Below are 15,390 nucleotides of genomic sequence, written 5' to 3'. Positions count from 1 at the left end.
CTTTCCGGCCTCAAGATCCTCAGCCCAGCCCTTCAGGCACTCAGGACCAACGAACTGACACTGGCACACGGAATTATTTTTCAAACACTGTTTGCCATATCTGTATCAGGCAGTAAGTCCTAGTATAACAGACACTGCCTTTGTAATAATAAAGAAAGTGTCCATTTATTGGGAGTTCGTGAGTCATAAGACACTCTCAGACGCTAATTGTGACAACCGCAAGTGCACGTACAAATCAGGCATACAGGAGTGGCTGAAAGGCACCGAAAATTCTGCAGGTGAAGGCAGTCTGCTTCCAGACAAAGGACATTTTGTAAAGGAATCCCTCCATTCCTGGCTGCTCAGGGTCTGTACCTCAGATTCCAAGCACTTAACCTTCACCACTTGTCAGTTAAAAATAAACTAAAAAGCCCAGAAACGTGCTGGTCTAAGGAGAAAGTGCAAAGTTTTTTTCACTGCCGCAGAGAAAGAAAGAGAGAAAAAAAATATGTAAGTATGTAACAAGGAGACCCAGGGGCCACGGTCTTCAGGGAAGAACCAGCTGCAGCTGGGCTACACCTGATTTAGGGAGTCAATCAGAAAGAACCCATTCCTGGGAAGGAAGAAGCTTGAACAGATGAGAGAAAGCCTAGGCAGGCACTTAATTAAGGAATGAGTCAAGAGCAATAATGAATTTTCAAAGAAGCTCATACGATACTCCTCAGGGGACATAAATCTAGATCATTTAGCTGTGGTGGAAACTCCATCCAGATTATGTGTTGTTAATTTAATACAAAACCCAATCTGAGTATCTAATACAGTAAAATGTCAGATGCCGAGAGGCTTTTCTTCTGGAAAGGCTCTTAAACCCTGAAAGCAGGCCAAAAGAATTTTCTTTTCAGCAAGTATTTTTATAGCCGAAAAAGAGCCTTAGAGCAAGGAGCAGCCTGGGAAAGCATTTGACGATGACCTGAATCCTGACTGGTTCTACCTGCACTCAGGTGGAATAAAGGGCTTGCACTGGCCATGTCGGCAAGGTAGTCCAACTTCCCCATGCCCTGATAGAGAAGTGATGGGAGGGACAGAGGGAGGGCGAGAGAGAGGGAGCGGTGGTCACACACACAGGGAGAGAGACACAGAGACAGAGAGGAAGCAAACAGCAACCTGAAATTACAGGGGCTAAGGAGTGGTGGGCAATGAAGAAGGAGGGGCTAAGGATGTACAGACTAGAAGAAGCAACAAGTCTGCAGGATCTCTGATGCAGACGAGCGCCTCGATACAGCACTCCGGCCAGCACACAGACCCTCTGCCAGGCAGGAATCCGTCCACGAGCCAAGTCTGCGGTGGGGTGCAGGGGCACCATGACTTGCTAAGTCACACACCCTCCTCCCCTCATTCTCCACGTCTGTAGCTGCCCCTCGGGGCACCGTGCCCTTTTCCTCCGCGGCACTTTCACGGTTTGTAGTTATATATGTAGTGATGCGGTGTTTCTGTGTCATATCCAGCTCTCCCCCTAGAAGGACAGCTCCGGGAGGCAGGGGTCCTGCCGTCTTGTTTACTGACTCCCTGTCGCCTGCCACAGTGACTGAAACACACGAGAGGGCTGAGAAATACTGTTGAATGAATGAACGTGTGAACGGACAAATTAGGGAGTAGTAAACACATGAATAGAGACAGGGAGGAGTCTGCGCTTTGTGAAGGACTCCGGGCATTTTCCAAGCTGAGAAGAGAGAAGGGCAATCCAGGCAACAGGAACAGCACGAGCAATTAGAGGAGACAGGGAAGGGAAAGGGCAGCCTGGCGGAGCCACTACCGCCGAGACATCCCACGCTCTGGACCGTCTGACAGATGTCTCACCACCACCTATCAGGAAAGTCTTTGCACCGGAATGTCAACAAAACTCCACCCCACAAAACCCAGGACGACTTTCTATTTTCTGGTACTCTCAAAATCAAGAAACGGTTGAGCGCTTACTGCACACATCACTGTGGATGACACACGCTTCCTAACTGAGGTAGGAGCCAGGAACCAGAGAAGCTTGTACATAACCAGAGTGCCAAGCCGTCTGCTTGCAGTGCCCCCAGGGAGAGCGCGACCCACGGCCATCCAGGTCCAGATGGAGCAAGGTCACTGCCGGTGGGAGGCATTTTATCTTATTAGCTTTTAAGACATTTAATCCAGCATGCTGTCCCCAAGTGCCCACATCCCTGACACAGCTCCTACACGGCTGGAGGAACAGAAGTAAGAGAAGTCAGCCAGGGCCTTCAGGCTCCCTTCGCCCCCCTGGGTGGTTTCAACCCTGGACAGCCTTCATTTCTATTTGGTGTCTGCATACACTTACCCTTGATAAAGAGATTTATTTCTTATATAGTAAAATTAGGAAGTTGATGGTTTAAATCTGTCTTAAGCAAAAAATTCTCAAGAGAATTGGGAGCAAGGTTGATGGTCTGATAACAAAGACATGGACTTACCACCTGGTGGCAGCATAGCTAAACTAAAGACCTGAGTGGGAGGGGCAGAGTGTGTGCGTGAGTGTGTGTGTGTGTGTGTGTGTGTGTGTGTGTACACCCACGCAACTTCAGGGGAAGGAGAGCCTGGAGTGGAATCATAAGCTCTCAGGGTCAGAAGCCAACATCACGCCTCCCCCCCCCCTTCATTCCACAGGGGCCGCTTCTCTCACAACCTTCCCACTTAGTGGTTGTCTGGATTCCCCTTGGAGAAGGGGACCTCATTCCTACGCCTTTTCCAAAACTCAAGTCAGAAAGAGGCAGATTCGTCCCAACACAGTTGGGTGACGTCCAAAGAAGTGGTAAAGAGCTGGCCTAAAGCCTGCACTCCATATGCTCGTCCTGGGAACAAAGGCGGGAATGAACAGAGCCTACACTCCTTAACACATTTATTTTCAGTCTCGAGGGTTCCATGGTAACAAAGGTGGCACTGATCAACGTGGCTACTGAGACACTTAGAAAGAGCTCCTGTCTAAGTGTCCCTCCCAGGGCTGGCAAATGCAGATCTTAGGAGGGCAGGCCAGGAGAGTCCTCTATCCCACTGGGGTGGCAGACAGACTTGTCCCCGGGAACATGCAGACCCAGATTCCCGACCCAGTTCTCCCTCAGTGGGACTTAAACAAGCTACTAAATTTTGGAGCCTTAGTCTTCTCCCCTGTGAAATGGAGCTAATTCTATCCACTAAGCCTGAGGACACTTGGACAAAATAACAGATGAGATAAAAGCAGTCTGCTTACTGGAAAGGGGTGGCAAATGTTACAAGTCATTACTGTGCCGGGTGGTATTGCAAATACATATCTCAGATTTATCAATTTGTCCTGCTTGTTTATGAACTAGACTGCCTTCCCTCCTAGAGAGTCACTGCTAATAAAAGGAAAGGTTCCTCCCCAGGTCCAAGTTCCTGCTCCTCCTGGGCCAACAGGTAAGGGCTCCTTCTCAAGATTAAACCACAGAGACAGAAGCACAAACCAAATCAGGTCTAGAATCAGAAAATTCAGAGTTTATATGATCTGGCAAGTGAAAAATACAGTGAGCTTCCTTTCCCCATCCACCAAGCAGCCAAATTCTACAGCCTGCCTATTGGTGGCCTCCTAGGTCCAGAGAGAGCAGAATCCCCCTGACCCCATGTAACCTTACATGTCACCAGCAGCCACAAACCAGGCTCGCTCCATAGCCCTCCACTGCCTTGGGAAGAGCTGGACAGGTTCACTGCTGTGCTGTGGCTGCCTTTACCATAACCCGCAGCTTTCCACTGGGCTGGAGCGTCCAAGGGGATAACAGGTGTTAGGGCTCTGCATCAACACGAAACAGCGAGTGAAGTGGGGCATTCTTTAACCGCTCAACTCCCCCACAGTAAGGACGCGGGGCAGAAATGCTGATACACAGTCTTGGGCTTCCTAAGTAGGTACCAGTTGTCCTTCAAATGTTCTTTTGTGAATGGATCTCTGTCCACATTGGAAAGGACAGTGTATTGGTCCCTCTTGTCACCCCAACACCCAGAAGCGGCCAGCAGCTAAAACACGGTAGAGGCTCCAAAAAAGCTTGTTGGGTCCACAGAGAGACGGGAGTGCAGGTGCCAAGGCGGCCAGAGGCCAGGGGCGGGGCTGCGGCGGCTAGATGGCTTCTTTAGAAGAAACCAGGACTCACACTTATGGCATTCGATGGAGATTTCTGGCTGGGAATAAAGAATATGGTCCTAGAGACTCAAATGCGAGCTCTATCACTTATCTGCCGTGAGACTCTGGGAGTGTTGCTCAACCTCTCTGTGGCTCAGTTTTCTCATTTGTGAAGTGCGGGTTCATCAGAGCATTCGTATGAGGCTTGAAGGAGTCAGTAAGATAGAGGATGTAGATGCGGGAAGGACGCCTTCTCTCCTCAGCCCCCTGCTGGGTCGTGGCTCACTGGGGAAGAATTTCTACCAGCACTTCCAGTCCTCCCGGTCAGGCGCAGGAAGGGAGGCTCTACCAAGCCTTCCCGTATTCTCCCCGCTCCCAGACGGGCAGCCAATCGAACTAGCAAGCACCTAACAACTGGACCACAGCTTCCAGGTGCTGGGGCTGCCATGTCAAAGGCCCTGCTGTGTCTGGGTCTGCCTCTGGCCCCAGACCTGCCCACACCCCTACTCCAAGGCACCTGCTTGGCACCTGCTCTTCTGTTCATGGGTAGGGAACTCAAGCCCACCCCCCTACACCATGCACCCAGAGCCCCTCTTCCTCTCAGGCTGAAGGCTGGCAATACTCAACCCAGCCCGTTCCGGAAAGCCCTCTGTCAATAAAGCTGGTACACGGATGGGTATTTGTCTTGCCTTTCTTGAATCTGCTGAACAGCCCAGAGGGAAGGAGGGCTAAGTTTTAGGCAGTGTTTCAGAGTGCTTAGCAAACGGTAAGCATAGCAAACGGTAGCGACATATTAAAAAGGCTCTTTGAGGGCCCATTGCGGGTCCTCCTGCTCCAACACTGTGCACTGAAGTCCAACATTATTTAGACCAGTGGTTCTCTAGGGCAGCGGCACTGCCCTCTAGGGGAGGCCTGGAAAATCTAAGAGGGGTTTTAGGCTGTCATGACGGAAGGGACCCTACAATGGTTCCCCTTATCATCGGAGGCTACATGCCAAGACCCCAGAGGATGCCTGAAACCACGGAGAGTACCAAACCCTACATATACTATATTTTTTCTTATACACACATACCTATGATAAAGTTCCTAATTTATAAAGTAGGCACAGTAGGAGATGAACTAAGAACAAAATAGAACAACTATAACAATATACTGTAACAAAAGGTATATGAACCTGGTTTCTCTCTCTCAAAATATTTTACTGTACTTACCCTTCTTGTGACGACAGAAGACGATAAAACGTTTACATATGAGATAAACGATGCAGGCATTGTGACGTAGTTAGGCTAGCAGTGACCTTCTGAAGACAGGTCAGAGGGAGGATCCTCTGCTTCTGGGCCACAGCTGACCACAGGAGAGACCTCAGATAAGGGGAGACTACCGTCCTGGCAACTAGCAGAAGCGGGAAAGATGCAGACAGTCTGCCATGTGCGGTGCTGTCCTGGACGATGAAGTGTTTTGTGCCCCTCGTGACTTCCAAATATTTCACTAGTCACATATAGGTTAAAAAAAAGCTGCTTATGATATATATATTTACACATATATGTGCATTTGTACATATCTGTGCATATGTACGTGTATATATTTCTTAATTTAATATCAGCAGGTACAAAGAAAAATATAGACAAATATCCCCACCAAACTATCAGGAGCGCTATATGGGTTGGTTCTGGGTAGACTTATATGGACTTCTAATAACTCAGTTACACATTTTTTCTTTGTTTCGAGTTATTATAAGAATGTCTTACTTTTACCATTGGTAAAAAGAAGTTAAGCAAAAAATGGGCAAAATTTGTTAAGCAATTTACAAGAAAAATCCTGTCCTAAAGATATGGTATTTTAGAAATAAGTTTATTATATATTAATCTATTAAAGTTAGGTTACTGCTAACCTAAAAAATCTGCTTATAAATTTCTGAGCCTAGAAACTAAACTGCTTCATATACAAATACAACTTGTATTTCTGCAGGGTTTGAAAACGCACAGAATTTTCCAGGAATTCAATTAGTATGAAAATGGAAAGGAGGGTGTGAAGAATCATTTACCATTTAGGAAAATCCGGGCACTGGCGCCAACGTTGCTGGCGGTATGCGAGTCGCCGATACAACAGACATGCGTTGGCCGGTCAGCATTTGAGGCCATGACGTTGGCAGTGACTCTGAGTGTAGGTGCCTGCGGCTGTTTCATTACGTTCTCACACACAGGCATACTGAGCCCTTCCTCTCCTTTCACTTCTCTTATCTTTTCACATGTAGGTACGTTAGATGATACAGGAATGGCATGTCAGGGTACCAAAGGGGGGGCATCATGCAATGTTCACTACAGGGGCCCGTTGGGACTGACAGGGCTGAGAGCCACGGACTTCGCCCCTCAGATCACAAGGCAATGCCTCCGTCGACTCTGACCTCCAGGCCCTTGCCTACACTTTCCAGTCCCTCGGCAGCCACAGCAGAGGAAGTTTGGAGAAGGATTGTGCTTATCACAGCACATGATGACAGCTCTAACTTTGTGTAAAACAGGATCTTCATCTCTCTGGGGTGGGGTGGGGGTAAGCAAGGGACTTCCCCCCTCCCTCCCCCCCCCCACAGTCCCCGAGAATGAAGAAAGCCATGTGTCAGCAGAAGGACGGAGGCGGAACTGGGCTGTGCGACTTACAGAGGTCTTCGGTGGCAGCGGGCACAAAGGCGGCCATGGACTCATACAGCTCCTCGTCGCAGCCGGGGTTGAGGGAACACTTCATGAGCAGGTCTGTGGAGAGGTGGGCCATGGACTCGTACACGGCGTCAGCCTCCTCCCCTTGCATCAGTTCCTCTTTGATGTGACTCTTCAGCATGTCCACAGTTTCCTGAAAGAGAAGACGGGACTCACAGGCGCCCGGAGACACTCTGGCCTTCTGGGTAGACGGAGGCCTCCGGTGCGCTTGGGACAGGCAAAGAGGAAAGGTTCACACGGGTCAGCGTTCAGCTGCCCCACTAGCCCGAAAGCTCCTGGAGGCCAGGCTCCAAGTCTTGGTCTGTTTGTTTTGTGTGTTCTGTTTTAACCGTTGAATCTTCTCCCAACGCTAAGCACAGTCACGCACACAAGAGACGGGCATTACATGTCCCATGAGCAGAGGTCACAAATTAAAGACTTTCTTATGGGCACCTATTATGGGTCAGGTGTGATGCCAGGTGTTTGCCTATACATTACCTCATGTCATCCTTTCCACAGCTGCTTGAGAAAGCTGCAATATTCCCTAGTTCACATATGAGAAAACCACAGCTCAGAAAAACCTAGTGCCTTACTCAAGGGCGTGGAATCCTGCCTTCTGACCTTCCTACTACACCCTGATTCCTCCAAAGGAAACAAATGATCCCCAAGGCTGTAACCCTTACTGACCAATCAGATGGAAATCCAAATGGGCTAAACAGGACTGCAGCTAAGATGTTCTTGCCCTGATGTGTAGTCAGACGGCCCTCAGCAGCTCACTGCCTAGTTCCTGTTCCTTCCAGCAGGCTGCTCACAAGTGTCTCCCTTGGTTTCATACGCTGTGTGCTGAGAGGAGAGATAGTCTTGGCTGAAGTGCCCTGCAGTCAGACAGGCTGCCCCTGTCCTTCTTCCTCCCTGTGGTGGTGAAGCCAGAAAGCTGGCTTCTCTGAAACTCTACACGACTTTTCCTGGTAAGAAACTTCGGTGTTTCACAATCCTTATTTCAGCATCAACCCGCAAAAATCCTCATTTTCATCATCACTGCCTCATGAGAGCTAATCTGCTATTGACACAGTGTGTTGGTTTCCTGAGGAGGCCGAAGGACTGGCCCAGGTGACAGCTGTGAAGTGTTGGGAGACTCAAGGTCTGGCATCTGGTTGCGATGTTGGGGAAAGAGGAAACGGGACAGTTCTTAGAGGTCATAAAAACATGCAGGGACCCTTTGGTTGCAATGCTGAAGACGCACTGGCTAAAGGTGATTCGGGTTGGGGAGCAAAGAAGGTATGAGAAATGTGAACCAGACTACTTTCTGTGCAAACCGAAAAGGCATCGTTCCGCTTCCCTGTTACATGGAGTAAAGTAACAAGCCCCAGCACTGGCATCAAACTAAGTTCGTGTCCTATCTCCACTCTTGCTAGAGTGCCACCTGGGCACAATTATTCTGCCTTCCTAAGCCCTTCTCCTCGTTTGTTAAAGACAGATAACAATACCGTCAACTGCCAAGGGTTGTGGTGAGCATTACGTGAAACACGGCATTTGCCAATTAAATAAATTCAATAAATAGTAGTCATGACCGTGAACACAGTATGTCCCCGATAAAAACTACTGGCGTGGAAATGATACACTGTATTTTATACATTTGTGACTTCAAAGTAAAGTTGAGTAAATACTCCCGGACTGTGAGTACCTTTTAGCCTCATTTATGTTAGTGATGCCCAAAACAGACACTCACGCTATCCCACTCATTCAACACACTTAATCACCCCCAAGACTGTGGGGAGCCCCCCCTGCATGGCTCAGTGAGTCGCTGCCTTGCAGACTGTCAAACACAGAGCCCGGAGTTAAGTTTCTGGGGCAGTGTAGGCTCACTCCTGTATGGAGGTAGAGAGCAAGACTAGATTGTCTTTATGGCTCCTTTTGAGGTCTCAGCCCCACGCAAGAGGCTGAGAGTCCCCCTGTGACTCGTGAAGAAGAAGAAAAACCAGAAAAGGGTGGAATCAGGAAGGGCAGGAATCTCTAAGACAAGAGACGCGATACTGGGGCATGGAGCACAGCCTAAGCACGGGATGAGATGACACTCAAAGCAGTTCCCAGAAGTCAATGATCAAGGAGGATCTGGAGGCCCAAAACCAGATGAGCAAATAAACTGGGCACAGCTCTCTTAAGACAGGTAGAGGCTCAGAGAGAGAGATAGGCCATTAGCCTAAGGGGCAACCTCACACTTGGCCTCCCTGAAGCCTCAAGTGCAGAGCTTCTTTGTGGCTAAGGAAGGAATCCATCCTAACAGTTCACCTGGACCTGACAGGGGACAAGGAAGCTGGGAGCATCCCACCAAAGTGCCTTGGAGATGGGGCTGGGAGTGGGGATGAGGGGTCAGCATCAACCTTCCGCGGATTTCCTCTTTAAATGTCTCTGTAAATTCTCTCAGGGTGGACCTCAGTGCTTGACATACGTTATTTCCTTTTATCCTGAAAACCACCCTATGAGCAGAACTAGCATTATCTTCCTTCTGCACTTGAGGAAACTAAAAGACAGAGGGTACGTGATTTGTCCAAAGTCACATGGCTGACAAGTGTTGGCCCAGAAATGTGAACCCAGGTCCGTGGGACTCCAGGGCACATCTCTTAAGCCCACACATACTGGCCCTGCCAGAGAAGAGGCACGTGGGCACATGCCAGAGATGAAATCCAACCGTGTCTCTAGTGAACAGGTAGCCCTAGGAGCACATAGTGCGTTTCCATTCCTGGGGCCTCTCCCACCTCGACCTTACCACATACTCATCGATGAACTGCCGCAGGTCCCTGAAGCCATGTTTCTCAGCAATGTTGTTGGGATAGTGGCCGTGCTTGTTGGCCACACTGTATGCCTGCAGGGCTCCCGGGCAGGTGAGCAGCAAGGCAGTGAGGTTCTTCAGTCCGTACTTTGCAGCAAAATGCAACAAGGTGGGCAACTCTTCATCCCTCTGATCTGAAAAATTGTTTGGGAAAACAATGGACAAGTAAAAATGAATTCATGAGCACCCTTGTTCACGGAGACAAAGCTGGCAAGCCTACCATGGCATCCAGGAGGCACTCAATCATTACTTCTTGGTTGACTGACCTAAGATCTGACAGCTTCCTTTGAGGCACAACTGAAGACTCTGCCTCAGATGATGGAAGAAATGATATGTTAATTAATTAGCAAATCTAATAATTAATATTCTACCTTCTTTCTCTAAAAGGATCAAAGAATCCTGAAAAACAACACTAATTCAAAATATGCTGATTTTCTAAAGTAATTTTTTACGTAACAGCCACAAAGTATAACAGGAATCATGTTTTGACCCTCTCTGCAAATTTCACAACACTTTAACACAATTCCTTTGTGCTGATTTAAAAAAAATTAAGTCCATCTTCTTCGCTCTTATTCCAAATTTCATAAAGTATGCCAAGTAATCCTAGGTATGTTAATTAGCCTTCCAATGGCCCTTAATTTTGCACTGGAAGATATCTCCAAACTATTTCAAAAGGGCTGGGAGGATTATAAGATGGCATTCAGTGAGTTCTTTGTTTAGGACAGGTTTTGAATGCTGGTACTAACTCACCTGAACCGCAGGATGTCCACTAACCCTCTGATTCAAGGGACCCAAAGTACTCCTTTGGGTCACTGGATCCCTGTGACCCCCTCTGCCTACTAATATCTGGGACAGCAAGTTAAACTCTACCAAAAAAATAAACATGTTTCTGTTGGGGAGTTGGGAACAAATCTTTCTTTTGTTTGTTTTCATAAAAGTTGATTTCTAAACCCAACAGTGACAAACAGATAGACCGATATATACTTTTATGTACACACACACACACCCACGCATAGATTTTTTTTTTTTTTAGTAAAACAAACCCAGCTTCCTATTCACCAGGATATGATCCCTGGGATGAAGGGTCTGAAAATGTTCCCAGGACCCCACATCGGCAGGCTATGAAAAACTCCTTCCTTAGCCCCAAGTTTAAGAACAGAGAATATTAACACCTCTGGAAGTAATGCAAGAACATTCTACAGTAGAAAAATGGGGAGAGGCAACAAGACTTGAGGGTAGTATAACCCCATCCTTATGGCTCTCTTGGCTATGGGACACGGGCAGAGGGCAGCCGGTTCGTTCATGCAACGTGAAGGGAAAGTGGTATCCGCAGAAGCACCCTACCAGGCATCCTGTCAGCCCACCAGGCACCATCCCCACGTGAGCAGTTATCCCAGCTCCTAGCATGTCACACGTGCACATGAGACCGCTCCTCCCTCACTGAACAAATGTTTGTTTCGAGCCTACAATTAGCCACCCAGGCACTGCCTCAGCCCTCACTGAGCTGACAGCCTAGCAGAGAAGACAGACACAGCTGAGGAGAACTAGCACAGAGGACACCCGCCATGCTAGGGGAGCCCACAGCACAGAGACAGAACCTACGGAAGGTTCAGAGAGGTCTTCCTGAGGAAGTACTACCTAGGCTGCTGTGCAGAGATGAAGAGAAGTTAACCAGGTGCACAGCGACCAACGAGGACAAGAAGAAACTGTATTCCCATGAGTTCAGGTGGCAAGAGGCAGGCCAGAATTTTCAGGAGGTGAAAGAAGTTCATCCTTTCTGTAGAGCAGAGCCCAGGATGGCGCAGAGAGAGATGAGGGCAGAAATGCAGCAGGAACCCCTGCTTGCAAGGGCTTGCAAACATGTTAAGGAGTTTGGACTTTATCTACAAGGCAAATGGGAACAGGGGTTTTTAGCAAGCAGGTCAAGGTATTCAGATTTACAATTTAGAAGACCCTCTAGCTAGCCAGTGAAGGAATCATTCTCAAGGGATGAGCTGCAGAGCGGGGACCAGCAAGGTCCACGCACCGGGCGAGTAGATGCTGAAACCAACGAACGAGCATCAACCCACAGCCGGTCCTGAGGCCTGACTTTGACTTACTTGTCATCATATCTTCTTCTTCCAGTTGGTTAATTCCAAAGAGGTGCAGTCCACTCGCAGGGATATTGTTCTTCAGGGACTCGGTGAGCAGTTTATCGAGGGTCTCTGTGTTGTAGGGCACGATTTTAAAGGCCTGAACACAAAAGTGAAGGTCAGATTTTCTTTCTTTTCTTTTTTTTTAAAGATTTTATTTATTTATTCAACAGAGATAGAGACAGCCAGCGAGAGAGGGAACACAAGCAGGGGGAGTGGGAGAGGAAGAAGCAGGCTCATAGCGGAGGAGCCTGATGTGGGGCTCGATCCCACAACGCCGGGATCACGCCCTGAGCCGAAGGCAGACATTTAACCGCTGTGCCACCCAGGCGCCCCGAAGGTCAGATTTTCAATCCAGTCATCTCCCATCCAGCAGAGGAGAAGCTGAAGAACCAGGTGCAGAAACTACATGTCCAGAAACTTCAGGCCTCCTTTCACCATCCTTACCTGACACATGAACTCCACGGGATTTGCAGCATTGGACAATAAATTCCCAATTTCTTCCATGTCAGTATAATAGCTGATCACAGTTTCACACACCACTAAATCCCCGGAATAGATCTTCAAGGAAACATTCCCAGATGAAAGGCCTGAAGAGAAGAAAAAAACTACCGTGAATATGCCCGGGCAGAACAAGGGTCCAGGGGAAAGTGTCCACAGATTCACCTCAATGGTAAAGAAATCAACTGGGGGCTGGAAGAAAGGTTTGGGAGGTAGAGATAGAGAAGTTGAGGGGAAGAGTAGAAGTAGGAAGTGAGGAGACTAGCACCTGAGAGGCCTCTGAGTCAGAGGAATTGTCCTCACTGGGTCTGCAATTTAATTTTTGGAAGATTTTCATCTGTTTTGTTCACTACGGTAGGCCCAGGACCATGACAAACAGGAAGAAGAGGTGAGCTTAAAGCACTTTCTACAAAGGTCAGCGGCTGCCACAAGGTGGGAAAGATCCTGGCAGGTGGGACTTAGGGCTTCCACGACACTGGACTGGGAGAATTGACTCACTTGCTCTGCCGCTATCATGACTATGTGCTCTTTACCTCGGCTCCACCACAGGAAGGGGTTTTGAGGGGGAAAGAAAAAATTAAAAATACACCAACCACAAACATTCGATTCACAAAAGAGGAAATGCAACAAGTAGAGAACATGGAAAAATAGTCAGCCTGGCTAGTAATCAAATGCAAATTAAAACAATGGGCTACTCTTTCAAAAGACATCAAATTAGCAAAGATCTTGAAAATGATAATGCCTAGTGTTGATGATGACACGGCAAACTTGATAGGAGTAGCAAGCCCTATTTTCCTGGATCCTTAAAAATGCCCAGCATTTCAGGGATTCCATCTTGAGGAAATACTCCTAAACCCATGCAAGCATAAAGATGCTTGATATATCAGAATTCTGGGGCGCCTGGGTGGCTCAGTTGGTTGAGCATCTGCCTTCGGGTCATGATCCCCAGGGTCCTGGGATCGAGCCCCATGTCCGGCTCCCTACTCAGAAGGGAGTCTGCTTCTCCCTCGTCCTCTGTGCCCTTGTGCTCTCTCTCTCTCTCTCAAATAAATAAATAAAATCTTAAAAAAAAAATATCAGAATTTAAAACAATAAGAAGACAATAAGAAATGACAAATGAAATAACATAACAAATGAAATGACGTAACAATGAGGAGGTGAAAAATTAAAAGATGATACTTCTTTTCAATGGAGTACGATGCAGCTTTAAACAAGATGATTTATAAGATACAAGTCCAACACAAGGAACTGGTTTTATAAATTATGATACATCTATACAATGGATTAGCTTACAACCGTTAAGCATTATGTTGTAAAAGAATATTTATTAACATGGGAAAATACTCACTGATATCTTTCAGGCAACGAAAGTGGCCTATGAGACTATACGAAACTATGTACATGGATGCAGAAAAATACAGAAATCACTGATTTCCTTTGGGGCATATGGGCATTTTTCTATTTACTTTCCTTTACCTTGGCTGTATTCTTCAACTTTTCAGTACTGAGCACACATAACTTTTATAATAGAAAAAATATGTTATAAAATGGAAAGTTACAAAGTCCATGTAGCTGCATGGGCCAAAAGCATGCTGAGGGAATAAATATAAGATCATATCAAGAAAAACAGAATATTGAAATCAACTCTGTTTTTAAAATTGTGAACAAAGACCAAAAGACAGAGTAGTAGTCTGATGACTTTTTTTCTACTTTTCTCTAATTTCAAAAATAAAATTTTTTTAAGATTTTATTTATTTATTTGAGAGAGAGTGTGAGTGAGAGAGAGAGAGCACAAGTAGGGTTAAGGGACAGAGGGAAGGGGAGAAGCAGACTCTCCCGCTGAGCAGGGAGCCTGACACGGGGCTCCATCTCAGGACCTGGGATCATGACCTGAGCCGAAGGTAGATGCTTAACTAACAGAACCCCTCAAAAATTTTTAATATGTTAACGCCACAAAGATAAAAATTTTACAATATCCATTCTTTTCCGCATTGCACATGTATGTTTCTGCAACTTCCTTTAAATAGAATATGACAACCAGATCCAAATCTTAGCTGTCACTTTTCTCAGTTGCTGAATAAAGACAGGACAGGTAACAGAAAGCAAGAGTGGGCCTCTTCCTGAACAGGATGCCTGATTTCTGGAGGTAGAGGGGGCTACTTACTGGGGGCCTTCACGGAAACGGTGTATTCATTCTCCAGCTTGGCTTCCACCCTGACCGAGGGAGACTCCTCAGGAGAAAATTCTGCTTCTGTTGTCACCCTCTCATCCAACTTACATCTCACGATGACGTAGACAGTGGTTTCCACCTGGAACGGGAGACCAGTCAGTGCCCCCTTCCCCGCTGGGTGCCCTGTCAGGGTGCTGGGCAGAGGGTCTCCCAGCTTCCCGAGCCCCAGCTCTATCCAGTGAGGCTGCCCCAGAGCAGGGGGTCTGCCATCCAGTGCTGGGCACAACTGCCATGGGTCCCAAAGAGACAAGTTACAAAGACCGAGAGTGAACGTTTATCAACCTTTACAGCAATTTGATGGGAGTAATTTTATGTCTGTTGAATCTAATGTAATAATTTAAAATCCTGGGGCTTGTATTTCATACCTCTTTTTATTTCATTTTTATAGCATTCCTTTTTTTTGGCATTTTATAAAAGCATTGGTGTGTGGCAGAATTGGGAATTTTGAAAAACAAAATAAAAGGGGTCTTCACAGAGAGTTTGAGAAGCACTATTCTGACGCGAGCCTGGCTACTCGACGGGCAGCTGGTGGACTGACAGCATGGGAAGCAGAGTTGAAGTGCAGAATCCCAGGCCCCTCCTGGACCCACTGAACCATCAGAATTTTACCGAGAGCCCTGGGTGACCCACATGCACCTTTCAATGTGAGAGATCCCAGCCTAGAGAAGCCCTCTTGGGTTCTGCTGCTTACGTTGTTCGTGAATGGGCACCAATACCTTATGGGAGGACTGATGTTCCCCAGGCGTGGAATAACCCAAATAGCTATTTCACCCTGCTTGAAGACCTCTTGCCACCCCGCCACATGCGATGATCTTGTTTTACTGTGCTGGTTAAGTGGGGGAATGGGCCTCTTAAGACTTGAACTGATAAGGATAAGCCTTCCAAAGAGCAGGGGGAAAGGAGAG

General features: G+C 47.4%; 1 protein-coding gene across 1 annotated transcript in view; it reads right to left on the bottom strand.

Annotated features, from left to right (window-relative positions):
• Positions 1-15,390, bottom strand: part of PIK3AP1 (phosphoinositide-3-kinase adaptor protein 1) — a 113,350-nt gene that overhangs the window by 42,251 nt on the left and 55,709 nt on the right. Inside the window, exons 4-8 of the mRNA XM_040624261.1 lie at positions 14,420-14,564; positions 12,202-12,344; positions 11,722-11,854; positions 9,560-9,756; positions 6,757-6,946 (exon numbers count right to left, since the gene is read on the bottom strand). Coding sequence (XP_040480195.1) covers positions 6,757-6,946; positions 9,560-9,756; positions 11,722-11,854; positions 12,202-12,344; positions 14,420-14,564 — 808 coding nt within the window. The remainder of the gene's footprint in view (positions 1-6,756; positions 6,947-9,559; positions 9,757-11,721; positions 11,855-12,201; positions 12,345-14,419; positions 14,565-15,390) is intronic.

The sequence above is a fragment of the Ursus maritimus genome, unplaced genomic scaffold, assembly GCF_017311325.1.
Source record: "Ursus maritimus isolate PB19 unplaced genomic scaffold, ASM1731132v1 scaffold_7, whole genome shotgun sequence".
Lineage (NCBI taxonomy): Eukaryota > Metazoa > Chordata > Mammalia > Carnivora > Ursidae > Ursus > Ursus maritimus.
Note: the sequence above shows the minus strand (reverse complement) of the source record. Positions and strands in the feature narration are given on the sequence as shown.